This window comes from Leiobunum rupestre, chromosome 2 (assembly GCF_980474605.1).
Source record: "Leiobunum rupestre chromosome 2, qqLeiRupe1.1.hap1, whole genome shotgun sequence".
Lineage (NCBI taxonomy): Eukaryota > Metazoa > Arthropoda > Arachnida > Opiliones > Sclerosomatidae > Leiobunum > Leiobunum rupestre.
This window is the reverse complement of record NC_143385.1, coordinates 55,866,652-55,890,864: the sequence shown is the minus strand read 5'-3', so window position 1 is coordinate 55,890,864 and position 24,213 is coordinate 55,866,652. Positions and strand designations below refer to the sequence as shown.

Below are 24,213 nucleotides of genomic sequence, written 5' to 3'. Positions count from 1 at the left end.
CAACGGCATTAGAGATTCGATCACGTCAAATATTACGTAGGGTACGAATGACGCAATATCTGTGAAACAAACCGTTAGTGAAGAAATCTCGCGACGATAGCATGAGCTTTCTTACCGATAGATAGCGCCTTATAAGGATAGCCTGCAGAAATTAAGCGTCCGGCCCGGGAAAAAAGTAAAAAGAACAAGCAACGACGCACTCTAGCGGTATTCGCGGGCATAACAGGAAATGTTTGTATAGGCTGGTGATTCAAAATAAGCGGGGGGGGGGGAGAAAATAGGGAAAGAAGCTTCCTTGGAATGCTTGGAATTTAAAAGTTGAACCACGAGATTACCATGCGGTGCTGCTAATATATTAGTCTTTTAAATTAAAGGGCAACGCAAGTGGTCATGCAGGGGGGGAACTATGTTTTCTTCAACAAGCCGTAAGTAGGTTTTCCAAGGATGATTTTATACAGCGCGAAAGCCTTATTCCCCTTGGTGTAGCCACGTGGCGCAATTTCGCTCTCATTCGCGAATTTTTCGATTTTCTTCGCTGAGTTAGCTCGCAATCAACGAACCCAGGAATTTAGGCCTAGCTTAATTTATTTATTATGGAGAAAAGAACTGGGTTAGTTTCCGAGAGTTGGACTTTTATATTTTCGATTTAACAATGTCTTGGAATAAAATTATTTGTGAATTGAATATTTTTAATAATTGAAATTGAAACATTAGGCCTTGGACGCGGTAAATCTCTGCCGCTAGCCTCACATTGGATTAAGAAAATTCAACACCACACACACTCCTATATCCCGTCTCCCTTAACAATTTCCCTATCATTATACCCCGACAGAATATTTATCTTTTTTTATTACATTTATTTTGTAGAAGTTTAGGATCCGATTTGTCGGTAAGCACTTTCCTCGGCCATTTTCGCGACTAAAGAATGCATGGATTTTGCGTAAAAACCGCGAGAGGCGCATTTATACAAAATAAATTCGGCAAATATGGTTCTGCTTTTTTTACAGAGGGAAAGGCTATGGCAGATAGCGCATGCGCAGTCGTTCTTTTTATCTATAAGATAATTTACCCCCTGTATGGTCACTTGCGTTGCCCTTTAATCGTCGTCAAAATTTAGTATGTCGAGCTTTTCCGATCGTACATACAGTAAAATATTCTGCTTACCGTCTGGAAGCAATTCCCAAATTTGTTACGGTAATTATTATTATCATAATATAATATTATTCATAAATATAAATGATTGTACCAAGGCTTAATAGTTGTTTACCTTTTCTTATGATGAATTTCGAATCTATCTTAGAATCGGAGGTGGAAAACGTATCATTTAACTATACCAATTATACTAAAATAATAACTATAAAATTATAGTTATTTAACGTGATAACATGGATGGTTATGAGAGACGTTTGAAAATTCAAATCACAACCGCTAAAACCGTTAAAAATCAGTTTCCTGTTTATGACGTTTGAATCACCAGGATAAAAAATATTTGCCTGCCAACGCTGCTGAACGCGTTAACACTTTTATTTGGGGTCTTTATAGGGAAATGTTATAGATCTGGGCCGTCCCTGTTGTTAATTAGTCCATGCTAGCTGTCACCTCCGTATTCATTCCCTTTGAAATATTTTATCTAGACCTTTATATACGTTTCCTATATCTATGAACTTTATCCAATCATGTTGGCGCCTTCTGTTTCTATAAGCAGACACTTTTGCTAAATATATTAAGGTTTAGTTTTCCAATAACACAATAGATGGCGACTACAAGATTTGACTCAGTTCATATACTATGCTAGTATGCCTAACCGGGTACGTAGTCTAGATTATCTTTGGCCTAACCATAGATATAGGGAACATATATAAATATACATTTCTTATATCTATGGGCCTAACCATAGAGATAGAAAAGAAATAGAGGCACTATTGTATCTGGCGAAGTTGACCGCGAGTGCCGACCCCCTTTTCGCCAATGTAGGAAGCTATGAGATGGGCAGATTACGTGGCGCCATCGATGCGCGGTGAAATGAAATACATTATGCCTTTTGGAAAATCAACTGTCATTTGATGTAAACAAAAGAAGGATAGATGGCGTTGCAAATTCTGCCTATGGTAGTAACCCCATCATCCCCGGATTATCTCCGATGGCTTGGACTAACCGAAGAAAAACAAAAAACAGACGACGGAGGCCACCAAAAACGTCTTGGACAGGTGGTGGTCGCTCCGCAAACCTACTAAACGACCAACGTGGTGACACACACCATGTCCCCCCACTGCGCCCCTTATCCGAAAGTTTAAGTGAGCATCCCTGATTTAAAAGGGACCAAATTTGGAGTGGAAAAGTGAACTGAACTGAACTGAACTGAACTCCACATTTCGCGTACGTTTCTACCAAGGATCCTAGGATCCTGGTTTCTACCCCCTGGCCTAACTCACGTTTGAATTTTCAAAATTTTAATATAATGAGTAAAACCAGTAAAACATTAATTTTATTAGGAACAGGGTAATTAATTTGAACTTGGTATTCTCTTTTAAAGCTTTAATTTTAAGTTAATAATAAAAGCTTTCAGTATTATATCCAGTAAGTGTGAACTATTATAAATTTAAAGCTTCGTTTTATTTTTTAAGCCTTTGAAAAAATAACTAAAACTATTGAGATGACATAAGCACTTAAGGGAAATAACACTGTAAGCTTAATATATTATTAATGCATGATAAGAGCTTATATAAATTATATCTAATGCCTTTGAAATATTTAATAAAATTACTTTACTGTAGATGGGGAAGTTACAGTGTTTTAAGGAGTGTGAATCGCAAAGCTTACAAAGTTGTCGTAGTTTCCCCGAGAAATCATTTTTTGTTTACACCATTACTATGCAGCACAACCGTCGGAACTTTAGAATTTAGGTAAGCCTTGTTTAGGCCTAAATAGAACTATAATAAATTTTCATTGCTTCACAGATCCATCGTTGAACCTGTAAGAAATGTTGGTTTTGATGATGATCATCATTTCCGTCTGGCATATGCTACCAGTTTAGATATAGCTAAAAAGCAATTAACTTGTGAAAGTCAAGTAAATCCGAGTTTGAAGTATACAATTGACTATGATAAACTTGTAATTGGAGTTGGTAGTTTGAATAATACTTTTGGGGTACCTGGTGTAACTGAGCACGCATGCTTTTTAAAGGTAATTAGCAGATCTAGTTTTGTTTTTTCTACCTCAATGGTAAGTATGATTTTTTTAACATTACAGGAACTTCATCACGCAAGAGAGATTCGAAACCGAATTCTAAGCAATTTCGAACTTGCTAGTGAACCAGGTCTATCCATCTCCGAACGTTTACGGCTTCTCCAAACAGTTATAGTTGGTGGTGGGCCAACAGGAGTGGAATTTGGAGCAGAATTGTACGATTTTGTTCAACAGGATGTTTCTCGCCTTTACAAACATGAACAGAAACTCATCCAAGTTACTCTTGTAGAATCTGATGCAATTCTGAGAAATTTTGATAATAAGCTCAGAACATATGCTGAGAAAAAAATTCGACAAAGAGAGAGGTTTCATTTAGTAAAGTCATCTGTAACAGGTAAATTAGATTTTTGTGTGACATTTTAATTTTTCTCTAATATTTTACACCTTAATTCACTTTAATTGTAGAGGTGAAAAGTGACAAAGTAATACTAGCAGATGGTTCAGAAATTCCATGTGGTTTGGTCGTATGGAGTACAGGATTGGCTCCTCAGCCATTCACGAAAACCCTTGGTGTACCAAAAAACAAACAAGGTCAAATTTTGGTTGACAGTACCTTAAGAATAAAGGGCGATCCATCAGGAAATGTTTTTGCAATTGGAGATTGTTCTTCAATCGAAGGTGAACCACTACCAATGACAGCGCAAGTTGCAGAACGACAGGGTAGATACTTGGCTGAGTGCTTAAACAATGAAGCTAAGGAGGCACCTCAACCGTTCAAATTCCAGTCAATGGGAATGCTCGCTTATATTGGAGGTTACAAAGCCCTTTCTGATTTGCCAGAATTTAAATTACAAGGTAAGGCTCTAAAACCAATTTTATTTTTACACAAATTATTACCATCATTTTTCAATAGGAGTCACGTCATGGTTTCTGTGGAGGTCAGCTTACTTAACTCGATTAGGTAGTTGGCGTTTGAGAATGCAAGTTCCTATGGATTGGTTAAAAACCATCATCTTTGGGCGAGATACTTCTCGGTTTTAAATTTGTTACTCCAAATTTTAGTGTAATAATAGTGGAATGATAAACATGTACAATATCTTTATAGGTTTTATTCTTGATTATGTTATAAATTAACTATGATACAAAATACAATTTTAATAAATTGGTCCAATCACAATGAAAAATAATATAATATTATATAATTTTGGCAAGGAAATAAAGTTCAGCGACAGCTACAATAGTCGCTAAAATCATTCCTGTCATAACTTGCTGAAATGAAGAACAAAATTATAAGTTTGCAGTTAATGCAATAATAATTGAAAATTTCAAACCTACAGCAGGAATTACTGGAGTTGAAAGGGAATATTCAACAGCTTTGTATCCAAACATAAAAGTTCCACCCACAGTTAAAACAAAATTTAAGACTGCCAACATTTGGGAGCGTATTATTTTAACTTCCGTGATTACAGGACCGTAACTCTCTTTTAGTGCTACATTGTCTACATTAGAAGTCATCTGTTTGTATTCTCGTTGTTCTTGCTCCCTCTTTAGCTTTTCTATCCTCGCTTCATATTCTGGGCTCTTTTAATTTAAAACCTTGATGAAAATATTTTTGAGGGATAGAAAATGTAGTTTTTACCCTAACAGGAACTGGTATCATTGGATAAATAATTTCAGCATTTTCAATCCATTCATGAAAATATTTGAACTCGTCTGTAAAATTACCATAGCTAAGTAAACATAATTTACATAAATCTAATTAGTTTTACGGTTTTTACCTAAACTTTGGTCATTTTCCGTTAATGTTTTAAATAATTCATGAAGAAGGTCAAAGGTGAACACAGGCTTAGCATCAATTTTTCGCAATTTGCTTCGTTGTTTGTCGTTGAATGCATCAGATTTATCCTTTAACGCTAAAACTAACTTCTCGGAGAGTTTAAATTTAATATCGGTAGAATCCATTACATCAAAATTATGTCCCACCAATACCACCTAAGCATTTGAAAGATTTTGTATTTAGAAAATTTCATCTAGATGAAAACATTAGTATCAATCACTGCCTTCTATTTAGAATTGGTTGTAAAACAGCGTCCGCTTGCGACAGGGCATGAAATAAGCACAGGACACTGGACATTGTCCGATAAATTTTGCATATGTCCGATAACTTTTTCAAATCTTAGGGGGGTCATTGGACATTTGTCCGATAACTTTTTCAATATACTGGGAATGTTTTTTTCTACAAATTAAAAAAAAAAAAAAATTATTGGACAATGTCCGATAATTTTTTTTAAATGAGGGGGTAATAATAATAATAATTAGCTAGGCTAATACCCAAGGCACCACCTTAGGCCTATGTCATCAAGCGACTTTTGAAGCCTTTAATTCAGGTGGCCGGGTTACAATGCGTAGGAGGGTGGTGGCAAGCCCTGCATGCCATGCGATCGAGCCAACAGCTCCCTACACTAATGTCCGATAACTTTAATTTCTTATTTCCTGCCCTGGCTTGCGCTTGTCAGAGTTGCCAGAAAACGTTTTAGAATAACGCCAAAAACCAGCCCAATTTCCGCCCAAACCAAAATCGGTTATTTTACGAAGCTGCCAAGGCAAAATGGCGCTGCAGTCCTTTAAACTCGCGCTAACAAGAGAGTTTTTACACTAATAAAAATAATTTCAGACTATCAAATAAAATCTTTTTATTTTTTATTTAAGATCATTATACATAGTAGCAGGAAACTATATAGGTATACACTTCGAATGTCTAAGGAAGATTTTTACAAGTTCAAGTTCAAGTTCAAGTTTTATTAACAATCTGATATATTTTTTATACATAAGGTATTCTAGGGCCAAGTCAATGAGCGACTTATAGCCCTTTTAATTTAAGGTAACAATCTTCTTTTAATTGTAAAAAACCGACGTGATGAAGCTCCAAAATGGCCAGAAGGGTGGCGGAAGCGGACGCATAGAGTAGGCTGGAATAGTCCAACCTGGATCGGATGAGGTGGGTGTACAGGAGCCGGAGCACTCACTCTCCAACTGGTCGCCGAGACGGTACACAGGAGGCTAAGACGCTTTAGTGGAGATGTAGCAAGGGCCTCAACGTGAGGTTTCCACGAGAGACGGTCGTCAAAAATGACACCGAGGTACCGGTACGTCCTGACCTTGGTCAATGGGGTGCCGTCGAGACGGAGAGTGAGACCGGGATTGTTTTTGTTTTGGTGAAGAGCAAATAATTGCACTTGAGGCGTTGAAAGTTGGGGCCCCAGCTGGAACCGTACTCCGAGATATTATCAAGGGCTATCTGCATTGAGTCGCACAGAGTTTGAAGCGCCGGTCCACACTTCCAACCTGCAATATCATATGCGTGTTCACCGTGATCTACCAAGCTCTTACAAATTTGAGGGATCTCGTCCAACATAATGTCGAAGAGGATGGGGCTTATAGAGCTGCCCTTAGGGAGTCCCCTTTTAACTGGATATACGTCAGATAGCTCCCCATTAACTCTGACCTGGAAGGTTCTGCTCTTGAGAAAATCCTCCACCCAACGAAGATTTCCCGACAGACCCCAACGTTGTGGCTTGTAGAGCAGTGCTTGATGGTGGACACTGCCGAAGGCATCCTTAACGTCTAGGAACACTGCAAGTGTTGGTTCTTGGCCAAAGCGCTTTGAGCAGCTGTGGCAAGACGAATAACGTTGTGCGTTGCACGCCGGTCACGGTGAAAGCCCGATCGTTTGAAAGATTTTCCCCAGGTTTGGGAGCAAGGAGATGTCGCGGTAAGAGGCTGCATCCATTGCGGGCTTCCCAGGTTTCAAAATGGCATGCAGAATAGCGTGTTTCCACCAAGCGGGAATGGCGACTTCCGCCCAAAGATTGTTGTAGAGCACAAGTAGGCACGTGCCTACGTTGAAAATATTTGTGCCTACTTCGGGCCTCGGGGGCCTCCAAATTTGGGAAAAAAAGACCTCCATTTTTTTAAGAAAATATAATTTTATAATATTTGTTTTCTGAAATTCTGATATTTTTCGTCGCTTCTCTTAAAAAGTTTGTTTTCCAGAATTTGTGGGCTCAAAATTACAAAACATATCGCAGGTTTTTCTGAAACATATGGCTTTCAGTAGACACCGGTTACAACTTAAGATTGTCGCAGAGAGATGTAGGGGCTGCACTTAAGGTGTAGAATTATTTCGCGAAACCAGTTGTTGTTGCCCCCTATTGAATACTGTTGTTGAAAGACAAGATCTTTCGACAGAGGCTGGTGGGGATTCTGTATTCATAGTTTGCACCGAAGGGAGGGGCCTATGGTCTCCAAGGAAACTGGGAGGGCGATCAAAAATTCAAACCATTTCGCGCGTAGCTACTAAATAGGTAGCCATTTTGTTGGTAATATCGTCAAAGCTACAAAAAGTATTAGATTTATGCTTTAAAATTTTAAATGGGCCCTAAACAAAGCCAGATAAGATTCTAAGGCCGGGTTATTTAAATAAAATATCAAATTACGACAGAAATATCTACGAAAAGAAGTTAACAAAGCTTATCAAAGTTAGGCCTTTGCGGTCATCCTTTTTACAATTACCTTCACTATCGAATAAAATAAACAATTTTCGCTCTCCCTTGGTAATTGAACTACTCGAACAATTTTTAACCAGGCAGATAACCATTTTTAACGTGAAAATAATTCCTTAATCATTTGAAAATAATTAAAATCCGCAAACAGACGATTGAAACTGTTAACCCTCCCGTTTTACTAAGAAATCTACACCTTCAAAATGGCGGCAAAGAACCGTTCATTCTTGCTCAAATTAAATATTTATTCTTGGTTCTTATATCTATACTTGGAACTGCGTCATTGATGACGTAGGTATGCAAACTATGTATAATTTATTTCTCTTTCTCACTAACTTATCTAGCGCCATATAGCAAAATACCTTTTTTTCTGGGAATTGTTAGTGACCACCGAAATTTTCCACCACGCTGGCATGGAGAAAGAGACGTTTGGCACCTGTTAAGAGGGAAAATGTGGGATAGTGGGGGGGGGGAGATAAACCTGCAATGGTCATGGAGAGGGGTGGGGTTCATTTCTCCAACTGCTCATTTCTCCAACTTCAAATTTCTCCAACTGCTCATTTCTCCAACTTCTCATTTCTCCAACTGCTCATTTCTCCAACTTCTCATTTCTCCAACTGCTCATTTCTCCAACTTCTCATTTCTCCAACTGCTCATTTCTCCAACTGTTCATTTCTCCAACTGCTCATTTCTCCAACTACATATGGCACTGAAATTGTGTAGTTGGAGTTATGGTTCTCTGACTCTACTCATAACCCCAACTGCTAACAATTCTACGGCAGAGGTAAAACTCCTAATCAATGTAGGGGTTTCCAAGAGGAATTACATTTGGGGGGTACGACATAAAGCACCATTTTTGGGCGGTAGTTTTGAAATATGATGTGAACTAGTTAATCAAAAGATTTATGTTAAATGATTTAGGAAATTATCCCGTAAGTTACTATAAATTTAAATGGCAATATAACTTGATGGGTGGAAGCTGAAGTGTATAATATATCTCTTACGAAAGATGTGTTCATCTTCTTCGGCGATAATTATGAACAAAATTTAAACTACGCACGAAGCCTATGGAGAAAATCCGGTCTGGGGCCAGGGTGAGAAATAAGGATTTTTTTTAAACTGGACCTGTGGCCAGTAGAGCGTAGGTAGTTTAATTAAAAAACTGGCCACTGGCCACTTACCATTTTTAACCTTCAAAATCAGGCTTTCATTATTTATAGTACTATGTTTCCGGAATCTAGCGAGTAGGGTATTGACCAGGGTGGGCGTTTGTCTAAATCAAAGATAATATAACTACGTACCCTAGATTGGAAATCAAGCTCCTTGAACGTAACGCAGGCTCTTACTGAGTTCCCGGCGGAAGTCGGAAAAAATGGCCTCCATGGAGCTGGCAGGGCTATCGACATATAGTTAAAACGTAAAGTTTTAGTGAAAATACCAGATATTTTTGCGTTATATGGTTTTAAAACAATAATGGATCATGCCTGTAGCTCTAAAAATGTTTCTAAACGAAAGAAAACTAAAGGTGAGTAATATAATCTTGGGTTATCTCTTGAAAATCCTTATTTCCCACCCTGCTATGGAGCCCGATTTTTCCGAACTTCCGGCGCGAACTCAGTAAGAGCCTCAACAGAAAACGCGCTATCGAGAAACGCCGTGATTTCGAATCTAGGGTACGTAGTTATATATTATCTTTGTCTAAACGAACCCATCGATTTCGACTACTCGAAAACCTAAGCCTAATCGATAGAAATCGGATAACAAACTAGTACGCTTAATCGAATGGCTGACAAGGCACCGATTAGATTCTTGGCTAAAACGATCGTAACGCCATCTGCGCTGCCTCTAGAGGCGCGCTCGCGCGTAACTTGGTTAAAACAAAGATAATCTAGACTACGTTTTCCCCGCCCCATTGAAATTATTGTAAAGTTGGCGATAGTTAAACGTTAATTAACGTACCAAATGATATAAGAAATATTCCACTGACAATTTTTCCCGTTTATATAAACTTAAATGTAATATAAAATCGTCTTGAAAAATCGTTTATCGCTATATAACCAAAGAGTATAAAAACTACGTAACCTAGAGATATAATGACGGTCGAAAGCAGTAAAGGAAGTTGTAGCAACCGGGGGGGAAGGCACTCAGTGAATTTGCACTTCAAATTTCGGTACCGCAGCGCCACTACGGCAGTATTTAGTACAATAAATAATAAAACCGGAGAAAAATGGCAGTTACGGTGTTGCGAAGGTGCTAAATTTGGCATTTTGGATATTTAATTGTCTAATATCTGTCAATTCAAAAAAGTGACAGTAATTGGTTACTGTTTCGTGATTTTTTTAGTTAGAATTTGTGGATTCGTTGTTTCGGTGTTTATTTTCAAAAAGTGAAGAATAAGGCGTTTGTTCTCTAACGTTGCCAAGTCCTAAAGGTAACCAATTCCTTGAGGAATTTTCAAGAATGTTGAACTAAATCAAAATGATTGCCACTTAAAACTGCCGTAGTAGCGCTGCGGTACCGAAATTTGAAGTGCAAAATCACTGAGTGACTACCCCCCGGTTGCTACAACTTCCTTTACTGCTTTCGACCGTCATTATATCTCTAGGTTACGTAGTTTTTATACTCTTTGATATAACATTCAAAAATAATATTTTTCCCGCACCATGTAGTCTGTAGATAACCGAACATCTGCTCGTCTAGGTAAAGTTTGTGTTGTCAACGCGCGTATTAGAAAGCAAAATGAGATTTTAGAAAGTAGGTTGTAATTCGGAACGATATTAATACTTTTCACGAGTTTTGTCATCAGTGAATTATAAATATGACTGGAAATAAGTTTCAAGGTTTATTTAAAAGCTAGTTTCCTAACTTTTCATCCATTGGTGCGTTCAGAATGTATCTTTAAAGTAGACGAAAATTTGAAGGCGGTGAATCTTTCCCAGTCTTAAGCCTCGGTTTAATCTACTGCGTATTTTGAAACGGAAAAACCCGATTACTATCGTTAAATCTTGGTTAAATGATGGCGAACGCTCCTTGTAATAAGAAACAAATAACGAAATACGTTCTAAGCTTATTTAACGCAAAAAAATCCACGTATTTCGTTATTTGTTTCGTATTAAAAATATTATATTATTAATCCAAGATTTAACGATAGTTTTAAGTCAACGAAGGCGCAAAGTTGTAAGATGCGTTTCGGGTACAACGTTAAAACCGCGAATACGACACCACGATTGCTCGTATGTAAAATGTTCATAGAACATTTTTTTGTGGGAAATAGCCTGGCCCTAATTTTCATAATTCGGTTTATAGCCGTACATACAATACTAATGTAGATATTCGCGATAAACCATTACTGTGCACCGGTTTCCCCCATAACCATTGCTCGTAAAACAACTATTTCTAACAGTTCTAAGATATGTTTTTGTTTGAGTAATTACTCCTAAAATATTTAATTACGGAATTTTGAACCATTCTTCATTTTTTATTTAAAAAAACTAGCTTTCTATGATTTGAAAGAAACGCGTTTTCTAGTGCGTTCTTAGCGATTGGAAATTATGGTAAAAAGAAAACCATTTCTAACACTAACCTGTGAAAAGATGTTTTCTTTTGAGTATGTACTCTTACACGATTTGATTACGCAGTTTTGAGCCGTTCTTCAACTTTAATTAAACATAAGTTACTTTAAAGATTTAAAAAAAAAACCGCGTTAGCGTCGAGCTAAAGTCGGCCATTTAATTTTAGGCGAAATAGAGTGTTAGTTCACCAGTTTGGCACCGATGGCGTAACTTTCGTTTCCAGCTAAACGAAAAGCATGGGCCAAAGGCAGGGTTTTTTAAAAGCTCTAATCGGACCCCACGACCAAATTTCAAAAATCGTTCTAGTTTGTTATCCGATTTCTATGGCCTAATCAAAGATAATAAAGAATCCCTTATCCTAAATTCGAATTCGTAAAGCTTTCGATTGACGGTTTGAATGTGACGAAGCGATTGCCCATTTCCGGCACGTGACTTCCGAAAAATCTACCACCATCGGGTGAATCAAAGATAATTTAAACTCGTACCCTAGATTCGAATACTGAGAGCTTTCCCATTGACGGTTTTGTTACGAAGCGTTTACCCTTTTCCGGCACGTGACCTCAGAAAAATCGGGCTCCGTTGATTGCGGTAAGGCGCAAACCATGGAGCGAATTTTTTCTAAGTTCCGGCGGGAAGTGGGTAAACGCTATTGGCAACGCGCGAGAGAATCTAGGATACGAGTTTAAATTATCTTTTAGTGAATGTAGGGCGATATTTACAATCGGTTACCATGGTAATTTATTTTTCGGAGCTCCGCCAGGAATTGGGTAAACGATATTGACTACGCGCGATACAGTGATTACGAAGCATAGATGGCGATACTGTCACAATTTAAAGAATTTTTAGCAGGCGACAAAGTCATCATGACTAGGAGTTGACAGCGGTTGCCGCGGTGAATGTACCCCGGCGTCGTGAACACAAAAACCCGTTTATTCCAAAAATTCCCGCTTTCTACCCACCCCTCGAATTTTCTCTCTGGCGTTTCTTTTTTTCTCGGCCGTCGCGTAGATACTATACTATCAACATTGCGCCCTCTGGGAGAAAAAAAACCCTTCTCCCGGGCTCACGCTGAGGCGGCTCTACAACCCAGTCAGAACTGGTTTTTTCTTCAGCGGTAGTTCCCAAAATCCTCGCTAGAGAGCGTCACTAAAATATTTCATCTCGGGTACGTCTCCGAGACTGGAGATACCACGGTTTGGGGGGGGGGGGGGGGGGGGGGTTAAAGTTAGAGAAGGGAAAGACACGTTTTTCGTTAACAGCGCGCGTTGGGAAAAGGGCCCGGCTGTGAACTCCTAGTCATGTCTCCTGGTAATATAAAATCCTTGATCAATTTGAAGACGCGCCCGAACATTAATTGTTTTCAATTTCAAATATAATACCCGAATATTTTGAAAGAAAATATAGAACCTAAAATTGCATAAATCCCAAAAGTTAAACCAAGTGTTTAATTGATTAGTCAAATTATAATCATAAGCCTAGGCTTATGTTATAATATATTCCATTATAGAAATCGCAACCCCTTCGGAATGAAACGACGATAAACAAATTCTATTATTTGAAGAGACAATAACACATTTTTTATTTATTCGTAAATATATAGACTAATAAGCTTATTAAAGCTTTCATGTAATCATAAAGGCTACAAACGAGTAGCAATATTCGTTTCAGTAGATGGGTGTGGAAATTGATGATGGAACCAAATACAGAGGTGAACTTTTTGAACTTATGGAAGAAGTAAAGGAAATCAAAGTCGAAAATGAAGTCGAAGGTACGGCATAGGGATACCCTGTGTATGCAAAGTGCGACCGAAAGAAGTATAACAATAATTACTCTTCTTCCAAATCAACGATATTTTGCTTTAAACAGAGTAAAATAGACCCACATACGTGGCAGTGCCAAGTTCAATTGTCACGTGTGGCCTAGAATCGAACCCTTGATCAGTTTCTCTTGACAGCGGATCGAAAAGAAGGGTCGTATAAATGTTGTGTTACTGAACAAATAAAGCGTAACTTAGCAACGCAATGAAGATACAGATGAGATACAACCGTTCCACAAAAGTTTCATTGTCCACGAAGAAAAAGCATTATTTCAAATCATCTGTATTCAGAGTGACACTCTCAGACTGAGCTTTCCAACATGAACCTCGGGTTTTTTTTATTATTCCAATGAATATAAATGAACTCGCCAAGGGTTAGAAGTATATTTTGTATTCTTTCGCAATTTGGGTAAAATGTACTCTACGCAACTTATGGAATATTCAATATAGAATCAATAAGGTATCAAACATGATTAAGGAGGTGCCTCATTGGCGAAAGCAGACGGTAATAATGGTTTAAAATTACGTTATGCACCCACGCTTCCACCTGGTGGGAAATCCCAAAAATGCATTTATCATTGTTTAATCATTCAGATTTCGTTCTATAAGGTAGGTTTTAACAGAAGTAGAAATATACATCTTAGGATAGAAGTCGCCATCTAGGGGGCAGTAAACGAAACATCGAGCTTGGCAGGCTCAAGGCGGATTACAATGGCGGTTCATTTCCCGCAAACCGCCCAAAATTTACTACTCCGCCTAACGTTGTAAAATGCAAATATTGCGTAACTGTATAGGTATTATTTATGAAAGATTTTTCGAAATTAAAAAGTACATTGCCCCGAACAATTGTTTTTTAGAAAAATAATTTTTGTAAAATCAAGCGAATAATATTAGCAGTATATGATAAATTTTATATACTTATGGTTTTAATAATAATTTTAAATTTAATATTAAACGATAATATAAGTTAGGTTTAAATAAAATAATATTACGCGAAAATTTTTAAAACTGTAAGAAATCGATAATTTTTTAATTGTATCGGTATAATTTTAAATGTATAAAATTATGATATTATATGTAATATCAAAAGTAGCATAATATTATACGTAATATATAAAAAAGATAATATTATATGTAATATATAAACAAGATAATATTATATGTAATATATAAACAAGATAATATTATATGTAATATATAAACAAGATAATATTATATGTAATATATAAACAAGATAATATTATATGTAATATATAAACAAGATAATATTATATGTAATATATAAACAAGATAATATTATATGTAATATATAAACAAGATAATATTATATGTAATATATAAACAAGATAATATTATATGTAATATATAAACAAGATAATATTATATGTAATATATAAACAAGATAATATTATATGTAATATGTAAAAAGGTAATATTATATGTTATATAAAATATAAAAGATAATATTATATGTAATATAAAACAATTTTATACGTAATATAAAATGTAAAATACACAATACACACAATATATAATATAATATAATATAATATAATATGATATAATATAATATAATATGATATAATATAATATAATATGATATAATATAATATAATATGATATAATATAATATAATATAATATATTTTATTAAAACGAAATATAATATTTTGTTGTTAACCACAGATAATTTGATGATAATGGTTGTATCGTTTTGCTGTTATACTTAAAAACAGTTTTTGAAATAAAAGGATTTCAAGGAACTTAGAAATATCGAACAGGAATAGCAACCCTAGCTTTGACAAGGCTTAAAAATAATGTTTCTCGGGGTTCTAAAGCTATAATACATAGAACCTGGACGTGCAAGCTATTCTTTATATGGTTCTTGTAGGGACTGCTTTTCAAAAAGGCAAAACAACGTGCGTCAAAACTATTGACCATTGTTCGTCACAAAGTTGATTGACGTACTATTGGGAGCGCGTGGATAAACCAAGGCTTAGGTCCGAGGGGCTAACCACTTCCTTAAATTCTGTACACCGATTACCGCGAGTACAGCCTTTGGTAGTGCTAAATCTGTAATCGATTACGTAATCATTTTAGTACAGTCAAAGCTACGGGCTTGTACACCGATTACGGATAGTGGTCAGCCCCTCGCTTGGGTCAAAAATATTTTTTTGCTTCGACGCTAAAAACATATTTTAGGCTTAACGCTTGTCATTTGGTATTTTGAAAAAGACCACGAGGAAAAATTGTATTTATAAAGTGAATGTCCCATCTATTTGACTTGGTTTGGCTTGATTATGGATTGTAGTTGGTTTCTTTGGCTAGCCAGGCTAATCTGGTAACCAACCAATCAGCTAGGCTAATACCCAAGACACCACTTTACGCCCAAGTGATCTTTTAATGCCTTTAATTCAGGTGTTTTTATCAGCGACGAGGGGTAGTCACTCGTAAATATTTTGTGCACCTGATTAATAATTTTCCGGTGATTTCCGATGATTACTCACAATTTCCCGGTGATTTCCGGTGATTACTCTATTTTTTTTGGTAATTTTCAGTGATTACTCACAATTTTCCGGTGATTTCCAGTGATTACTCACAATTTTTCGGAGATTTCCGATGATTACTCACAATTTCCCGGTGATTTCCGGTGATTACTCTATTTTTTTTGGTAATTTTCAGTGATTACTCACAATTTTCCGGTGATTTCCAGTGATTTACTCACAATTTTCCGGTGATTACTCACAATTTGTTTTGTGATTTCCGGTGATTACTCACAATTTTACGGTGATTTCCGGTGATTACTCACAATTTTCCGGTGATTACTCACAATTTGTTTTGTGATTTCCGGTGATTACTCACAATTTTACGGTGATTACTCACAATTTTCCGGTGATTACTCTAATTTTTTTGGTAATTTTCAGTGATTATACTCACAATTTTCCGGTGATTTCTCACAATTTGTTTTGTGATTTCCGGTGATTACTCACAATTTTCCGGTGATTTCCGGTGATTACTCACAATTTGTTTTGTGATTTCCGGTGATTACTCACAATTTTCCGGTAATTTCCAGTGATTATTTTAAGTGAATTCCCATGATTACCTATAATTTGTACACCTGATTACTTAATTATTTGATGATAAATAAAACTGCGTTATATTTGCATATTTATTTTTATTAAAAGGTGAATTATTTATAGTGACCTGACCGGTTTCAATAGGCTTGGCCGATCATCATCAGAGGTTCACTATAAATAATTTACCTTTTAATAAAATAAATATGCAAATATAACGCAGTTTTATTTATCATCAAAGAATCATTTCGCATATTGGACTTAACCACTTCACCTTCTGATTACTTAAGTAACCCCCTCGATCAGCGATCCCTTTTTCACCATTGAAAGAGATTGGGTTTTTCATTGAAGCACTTATTGACAACGCTTGAGTCATACATAGTATTCCCTGAAATGAATTGACCTTAAGTACCCAAACGATAAAGTGAGACCGAGTTGCTGCTATTCCTCTTAAGTAATGATTATAAAACGTTTACAAACTGGTCAAATTCAATCACCGGTGTGGCCCTTTAATCCATGTCTATATGTTCTTTGGTTTGATATCCGTAATCAATGGATTGAAACACGCTCAAACTTATGAGTAGAATCTTGAAATGTTTAAGTTAGTCCTCGGAATTGTTTATTCATTATCCACAAATTTTCCGATTTATTTAAAAAACGTTGGCAAAAAGAATATAATTTTATCTTAATTAATTATGGTTTTTTACGCAACCAAGCATTTATTTAAATATTTGTTTGTTTTATTTAAATAATAGGCTTATTCACTTTCGATTATTTAAACATTTTACAATTTTTATTCAACTATTGGTTATTTAAATAAATATTATTTAAATATTAAATATCGCCGAGCTTATTTTATTCATGGATAAAAATTAATCGAATGCCGAGCACTAGTTTAAATTATTAAATTACGGTCTTGAAGCTCGTCACCTTAGCAAGAAGAAAGCTTTAAGCTCTAATCACAGTGAATCAGGAATCTGGTCTTCCAGAACTGAAATATAACGTATGAAACTATCATGGTCTGCTTCCGCGTTACAAATATTCCAGGAAATGACTATGTTGAGACGATTTTAACGTTGGTGCCATCTAGGAGCAACAAACACAAGGATAACGCAGCTAGCCTTTAAACACGCTAACGCAGTGTTGTGTACAAATTTCATTAGACGCTGAACGTTTTACCGGCGGGGGGGGGGGGGTGAAGACAATTTCAGACTTTTCCCTTCCGACGGCAGCAGGCGCTAAAGCGTCTAACAAATGAAAACTGTACGCTAGAAAATGCACGACTTTTGACTGGTTGGGTTCTCCTTGTGTGGGGTGCTGTGTTTGTTGCTCCTTGTGTGGGGTGCTGTGTTTGTTGCTCCTTGTGTGGGGTGCTGTGTTTGTTGCTCCTTGTGTGGGGTGCTGTGTTTGTTGCTCCTTGTGTGGGGTGCTGTGTTTGTTGCTCTTTGTGTGGGTTGCTGTGTTTGTTGCTCCTTGTGTGGGGTGCTGTGTTTGTTGCTCTTTGTGTGGGGTGCTGTGTTTGTTGCTCCTTGTGTGGGGTGCTGTGTTTGTTGCTCCTTGTGTGGAGTGCTGTGTTTGTTGCTCCTTGTGTGGGGTGCTGTGTTGTTGCTCTTTGCGTGGGGTGCTGTGTTTGTTGCTCTTTGTGTGGGGTGCTGTGTTGGTTGCTCCTTGTGTGGGGTGCTGTGTTTGTTGCTCTTTGCGTGGGGTGCTGTGTTTGTTGCTCTTTGTGTGGGGTGCTGTGTTTGTTGCTCTTTGTGTGGGGTGCTGTGTTTGTTGCTCCTTGTGTGGGGTGCTGTGTTTGTTGCTCTTTGCGTGGGGTGCTGTGTTTGTTGCTCTTTGTGTGGGGTGCTGTGTTTGTTGCTCTTTGCGTGGGGTGCTGTGTTTGTTGCTCTTTGCGTGGGGTGCTGTGTTTGTTGCTCTTTGTGTGGGGTGCTGTGTTTGTTGCTCCTTGTGTGGGGTGCTGTGTTTGTTGCTCTTTGTGTGGGGTGCTGTGTTTGTTGCTCCTTGTATGGGGTGCTGTGTTTGTTGCTCCTAGGTGCCAATCCCCCTCAGTAAGTTCTTTCCCCCCTAAACAAAATAGAATCAGTCCTGTATCACATATGTTCCCTAAAACTTCCGACTCATCCATGTGGAAAATTTGACCATGATGCCATTGATCGCCTCCACATAGTTATTATCCCTAAGTTTAAATAAATAAATTCTTCAGTTAATTGCGAGACAAATAATTCCTAAGTCTGAAATACTCTATCGATATAAGATACAAATTTAAATGCAAATACCCGTAAGTAAATTTACCCTGTTTTGGAACTGAGGAAGACATAACCTTGAACTTAAATTAATATAAAAATAGTCATTCTGAAGTTCTGAACTAGTTAATTCAAAATTGGAATTAGCAGGGCCGTGCTTAGAGGTCTCACGGCCCCGGGCGAAATGCATGGGCGAAACTGACAAGGAGACTACCAGAGGTGCTACACACCGATTTAGTTCAAACTCGGGGGATTGGTAGACCTTCATGTAACTTGAAAAATCCTAAAGGGATTTTATTCAAAGAGCAACGGTTTTGCCATGGCAACGAAAAATGTTTTTGACAACATAAAATGGAAATTTCCCCATCTAAAATAACATGGGATTTGGACCGATTCCAAGGGTCCCGGGGACCCTGTGAAATATTTCACAAAATTGAAAAAAAAAATTAAAATACCAAAATTATAAAAAAATTGATAAAAATTGACGGAAAAAATCAAAATTGGTCACATTTTGATAAATTTTTAAAAATATTTCACAGGGAAATCGGTCAAAATCCCATGTTATTTTATGTCGTCAAAAACATTTTTCCCTTTAGGGTTTTTCAAGTTACATGAAGGTCTACCAATCCCCCGAGTTTAAACAAAATCGGTGTGTAACACCTCGGGTAGTCTCCTTGTGAGTGTAGCGGCCCTGTTACATCCCTGGGCGACCGCCCCGCTCGCCCCCCCCCCCTAAGCACGGCCCTGGGAATTAGTCATTTCCTCAACTATAGTCAGTTGCAGGCTAAGAAAGACAAAATATATAGTACAGTCGGCGCAAGGATACCTCAGACCATTTCCGGCCAGTCGACCGCGCGTAATTTAAATTTGACCACTTTACGGTCAATTTCAAATTTCGTGAGTTTCACCGTTTTTTCGCGCCATCTAGGAACCGAAATTGGAATTTATTTTTTAATTTCATGTTGTCATGAGTTTAATTACTGAATGCAGCTAAAGAAGGTTCGATAATTGAAGCTCCAAATATTTTAAATAGCTCAAGAGGTTACTATAAAAAGCATGATAAAGGTTTATTGTTAACAAGTAAAGAGAAAAATATAATTTTAAACGTCTATAGCTCATTAAGACAACGTTACCCCCAAGAAAGCGTGGTAACTATTTTAAAAGAAACTGCCGATTTAACTGGTAAGCCGTAGAAATAAATTTACAAAATTAAATAATTATACATACTATTTTAAATTTAAGAATGATAGGAATGCCTTATCTTTTAAATTTGCTCGCCACCACAATTATGAAATTAAAAAATAAATATTCTAATTTCGGTCTCTAGATGGCGCTAAAAGACGACAAAAAGAGCAAATTCGAATTTGACCGTAAAATGGCCAAATTAAAATTTCGCGCGGTGGAATGACCGGAAACGATCTGAGGCATCCTTGCGCCGATTGTACTATATATTTTGTCTTTCTTAGCCTACAACTCACTATAGACGACCAAATCCTCTTTAGTAGTAGAATACTTGATGGGACCTGTTCCAGAGCAGTTTACGCAATTGATAAAATTGGAGGTTTTTCGTTTGAGACAGGATTTTAGGCTCTAGCTGGCCAGATAGGTAGACTAGTACGTTCTTTGTAACCTGAACACGTTCTTGGAATTAAGTATCCTAGTGTTAAATTTATGCTTATTTGTTTACTTGAACAAACAAATCTAATTCCTGAACCTTTTAAATACATTTAATTGACATTACCTTCTTGTTCTTGGTGTTTATTTTCTTGGTTTCCTATTGGGCAATTTACATCGGTTCGGAACCACTTGGGCATAAAATTCGATGGCGCACACCTTTCTAATTGGAACGTAATCTCTAAACCCAACGGTTCTCGACATAGTTTTTGAATGACCTTGGAGACATTCTTCAAGGTCATTGAGTTTGGTTTCATCTAATGACCCAATGCACGTGCTATACGATCTGAAAATATCAAAATCCTAGTAAAAATAGCTTTTCAATTATTAACTCTGGATCGTTTTCAGTGGACACCCTGTATAAAAAGGTACTTTTTCTTAAAGTTATAGAATCATTTTTAATAGAATTTTGTAGAAAAACCCGGGTTACCATATTTTTAAATTCAGGTACCGAGTTTTAATTGGACATTGAAATTATTAATTAAAAAAAATTAATTCGCCTGAATCGGTACAAAAGCATATTCGATAAATTGTTTTATGTTCTTCAAAAACGCCTCATGAAAAAATAAGGTAACTATATAAAAATGATCTAATTTGAGGGTATAAATTCCAAACACATAACATCCGCATATTTCCATCGTCTACCTTTTCAGGATAAAAGAAGTCTTAATCAAGATCTCAAGAGTTAAAAAAAACCTTTCTGGGACAGAGAAAATCCTTTTCGAAATTCAATGTCGATTACTTCCGCCCCCCTTTTCAACTTCCGCCCCTCGAGTCGCCTTTCGAACGGGTGGAAAATTTGTTCTCAAATGCAAATTTAGGCCTAGCCTTTTTACGGAATTGGTCATTGTAGTTTCATCTTACTGTCGTCTGCTGCAGGATCTAGTGATCATGCATGCGTTTAGTAGGTAAGAAAAGCCAGAGGTTTTACCAAATTGACGCGTCTCATTACTAGTGCCATATGTAACATAATTACTCATAAGTATGCCACGGTACCTTTATTCCATTCAAAAATCTTCACTAACGGTTTGTTTCACCACGAACCAGTAAAAAGGTGGACTACGTTAGATTTTAACCTTTTTATTCATCCTAGTAATTTTGGGAGTCACACTATTGGCTAGTAACATATTTATTTAGGACAATGGAAAACCTCTAAATTGAGAAGGAATTTTTTGCGTCGGAATTTTAGTCAGCCCAATGTAGCTTTATTGAAATTTATAAACTCGCTCGGCTGCCGGGAGTAGTGGCTCACTCCTGTAATCCCAGGCGTCCGGGAGGCAGAGTTTGTGGATGGCCGTGTGAGGACGACCACCAATCCCCCAACGGGTGGTCGGAATACTTCCGCCACGGGTGTCCCCACCCCTGTCCCCTCGTATTCCCGCGTTGGCGTAGCCGTTACACATATCTCGCCCTGATTAATCAGATGGTGTCTTCGCCGGGCTCGCGGTCTTCTCAGACTCACTCAGCCCTTTATTCCTTGAATAATAAAAAAAACTCGCTCGGTTTGTGCGGATGAAGTTAAATTATGAGTAATTTAGAAAAATAAAATGTTGGGGAAAATCACCAATAAATGATCGCTTTCCGAAAATGGAACAAGTCGTCGAAGTGGGATATTCCACCATCGTAATTAAAACCCATATCAATCCTAGAAGAGTTAGGCCTAGGCTCAAAAGAATCTGCAAAGACTGCAACCTTGTAGATGCGCCAGAAAATCTCAAAATGAATTTCAACTATTTTTTTCAATAAACTTGCTTTTATTTGACAATGCAAATTTATTTTAGAACGTGAGTCTCCGAGAATTTCATTAATTTGCAAATTAATTACATTCACAGAACTTGACACTATGCAGGGAATAAAAAATATTTGAATTGAATTGAATATATTGTAGTTCATTTTAGCTCCTAGGCCTTGGTTGTTCAAACCGGTTTTTTACAAAAATAATGGCCGTCGGTTTATCAGACGTAGAGCTAATTATACGACGGCATTATCGGCATTTGAGATTCGATGACGTCAAATATTATGTGTGAAACAAACCATTAGTGAAGAAATTTAGCTACTGGCATACTTATGAGTAATTATGGGACATATGCTAGTGCGCGTCATAGCCAGGGTTGGACACAAGGATATTTGTTTTAGTAGTCAGCCTGACTAGTGAGCCTCCTATCTTAATTTATTTTAGTAGTCACTGACTAATGGGGGTAAAAATGGAGGTATAAAAACAAGAAGGACAGCCAACATTCTGCTTTACCCGTCAGAATTAAAATAGGAGTTAATTATCACTTGAGTTAACTGATGCGATTTTTTTTAATAAAATGGGAATGGTGAATTTATGATACGCCATATTCGCCATCATTTATGAATATTTAGGTAAGTTTTACACTAGTCAAATTGACTAGTGAGCCCCCAGATTTCGATTAATTTTAGTAGTCAAATGCCGTGACTAGTGCCTTATGTCCAACCCTGCTCATAGCTGTTTTTTTGTCGACTGATTCAGTTAAGTCAGAAGTAAATGAACCGAAGTTATCGAAATAGCGCTAAGAATCGGAGGGCGTTTTCCTTATGAAAATGATGATAAAATCGTGTCAAATAAAAGCTAATTTCCATCCCCGTCTTTTGACGCAATAAATTGCGCTTGGGAATTGTTGGTATAGCTATTTCTATGTATAAAAAATGGTTTCATACTAGAAACAGAAACGTTTTTTTTCGGCCTAGGAGCGCGCAAAATTTCAAATTTGAGGTCAAAATGTAACTTCATAAGGAAAACGCCTCCAACATGCTGAGTATAGCAGTCTGATAACTTCAGTTCATTTACTTTTGGTTAAGTTTCAACAGATTTCACTACCTGAGAGCAAAAATAAAGCAAGGCTATAAATCCCAGAAAAACCTGCAAGGTAAAAGTTACGCTGGGGTTTCGTTTTGCCATGGCAACCGCAGTGGTGTAGCGATGGTTTGTGCTGCCATGGGCAAATCTCTTAAATGGTTCCTATTACTTTAAAAATATCTAAAATGCCACTTTGTTCGTTGACAAAAAGGTCGTTAAACAGTTTTTGGCGCCCCCTAATGAATGGCGCCCGGGGTGGATGCCCCACCTGCCCTCCCCTAGCTACGCCACTGGGCAACCGAAACTGTTTTTTTAAAACACGAATTGAAATTTTCCCATTGAAAATAACATTTTCAATTTAATTTTTCAATTTAGAGAAATCAATAATTTATTTATATAAAATTTTCAATCACAGCCTTTTATAACCATTTTCTTCTATATATATTTTTTTAATCCTTTTCTACTTGTTACGAAAAAATGCATAAAACTAATCAAAAGTTGATCAAATATATCAAATTCATAAATTTTTATTTAATTTAACCAATTAATAAAGTCTAAACATTTTTTTAATAAAATGTCTTAAATTTTGATCAAAAATATTAATTCTGATCAAGGTTGATCTATTTATTAAAATTTTTCAAAGGGGGGAGTCATTTTTTTTTCTTTTTTTGAATCAATTGAAAGGCTATTTATACGATTTGCCTCAGTTTGTCTTATGATGGATCAAAAGGGGTCCAACTTGTGATTGCCACGACTTGTATCGAAAATCAAGCCAGCAAATCTGATGTGACTTTGGCAAGAAAATCGAAATAACAATCCTAGAGTATTTTTCCATTAGACTAACAAGGAGAGTACCCGAGGTGTTTATGGCCGATTTAGTTCAAAGTCGGCCGTAATGTGGACCTATATGAGATATTAAATTTCCCAAAAGGAGACGTTGCACTACCCATTCGATTTGCCATGGCAACCGGAAATGTTTTTGACCACTTACAACCAAAATAAGATTTTTCCCTTATTTTACCCAAAATTTGTTACAAATTTACCCTAAAAATGTTTCAATTTACCCAAACTTGATGAAATTTACCTAAATGTGGTCCAAATTACACATTTCGTGATTTTCAAAAATTTTCAACATTTTCGTAGCTAGGACCCTGTGAAACCGAGAAAATCCCATGCTTTTTTAAATGGAGATTTTATTGTTTTAAGTGATCAAAAACATTTTCGGTTGCTATAGCAAATCGAATGGGTAGTGCAACGTCTCCT

At 36.8% G+C, this 24,213-nt stretch overlaps 2 protein-coding genes across 2 annotated transcripts; one reads left to right on the top strand and one right to left on the bottom strand.

The window, feature by feature from the left end:
• The first annotated feature begins 2,423 nt into the window (after positions 1-2,423).
• On the top strand, positions 2,424-4,541 carry LOC149958456 (uncharacterized). The gene is made up of 6 exons (XM_090164960.1): positions 2,424-2,499; positions 2,775-2,903; positions 2,958-3,183; positions 3,250-3,580; positions 3,652-4,041; positions 4,100-4,541. Exons 1-6 carry the CDS (start codon positions 2,459-2,461, stop codon positions 4,225-4,227), a joined length of 1,245 nt encoding a protein of 414 aa, XP_090021086.1. The 5' UTR covers positions 2,424-2,458; the 3' UTR covers positions 4,228-4,541.
• LOC149958455 (vacuolar ATPase assembly protein VMA12) lies at positions 4,289-5,239 on the bottom strand. The gene is made up of 4 exons (XM_090164961.1): positions 4,965-5,239; positions 4,826-4,899; positions 4,522-4,767; positions 4,289-4,455 (listed from the first exon to the last, which is right to left on the bottom strand). The coding sequence occupies exons 1-4, from the start codon at positions 5,146-5,148 to the stop codon at positions 4,381-4,383; spliced, it is 579 nt and encodes a 192-aa protein (XP_090021087.1). The 5' UTR covers positions 5,149-5,239; the 3' UTR covers positions 4,289-4,380.
• Positions 5,240-24,213: the final 18,974 nt, after the last annotated feature.

Excerpts from the sequence above, each read along its gene's own strand:
- LOC149958455 (XM_090164961.1), bottom strand. The coding sequence starts at position 5,148 with ATGGATTCTACCGATATTAAATTTAAACTCTCCGAGAAGTTAGTTTTA. Across the intron at positions 4,768-4,825 it reads TGATACCAGTTCCTGTTAGG|AGCCCAGAATATGAAGCGAG; the intron begins GTAAAAACTACA and ends TTAAATTAAAAG. Across the intron at positions 4,456-4,521 it reads CAACTCCAGTAATTCCTGCT|CAAGTTATGACAGGAATGAT; the intron begins GTAGGTTTGAAA and ends TCTTCATTTCAG.
- LOC149958456 (XM_090164960.1), top strand. The coding sequence starts at position 2,459 with ATGAGTAAAACCAGTAAAACATTAATTTTATTAGGAACAGG. Across the intron at positions 2,904-2,957 it reads GTCGGAACTTTAGAATTTAG|ATCCATCGTTGAACCTGTAA; the intron begins GTAAGCCTTGTT and ends ATTGCTTCACAG. Across the intron at positions 3,184-3,249 it reads AGCACGCATGCTTTTTAAAG|GAACTTCATCACGCAAGAGA; the intron begins GTAATTAGCAGA and ends TTAACATTACAG.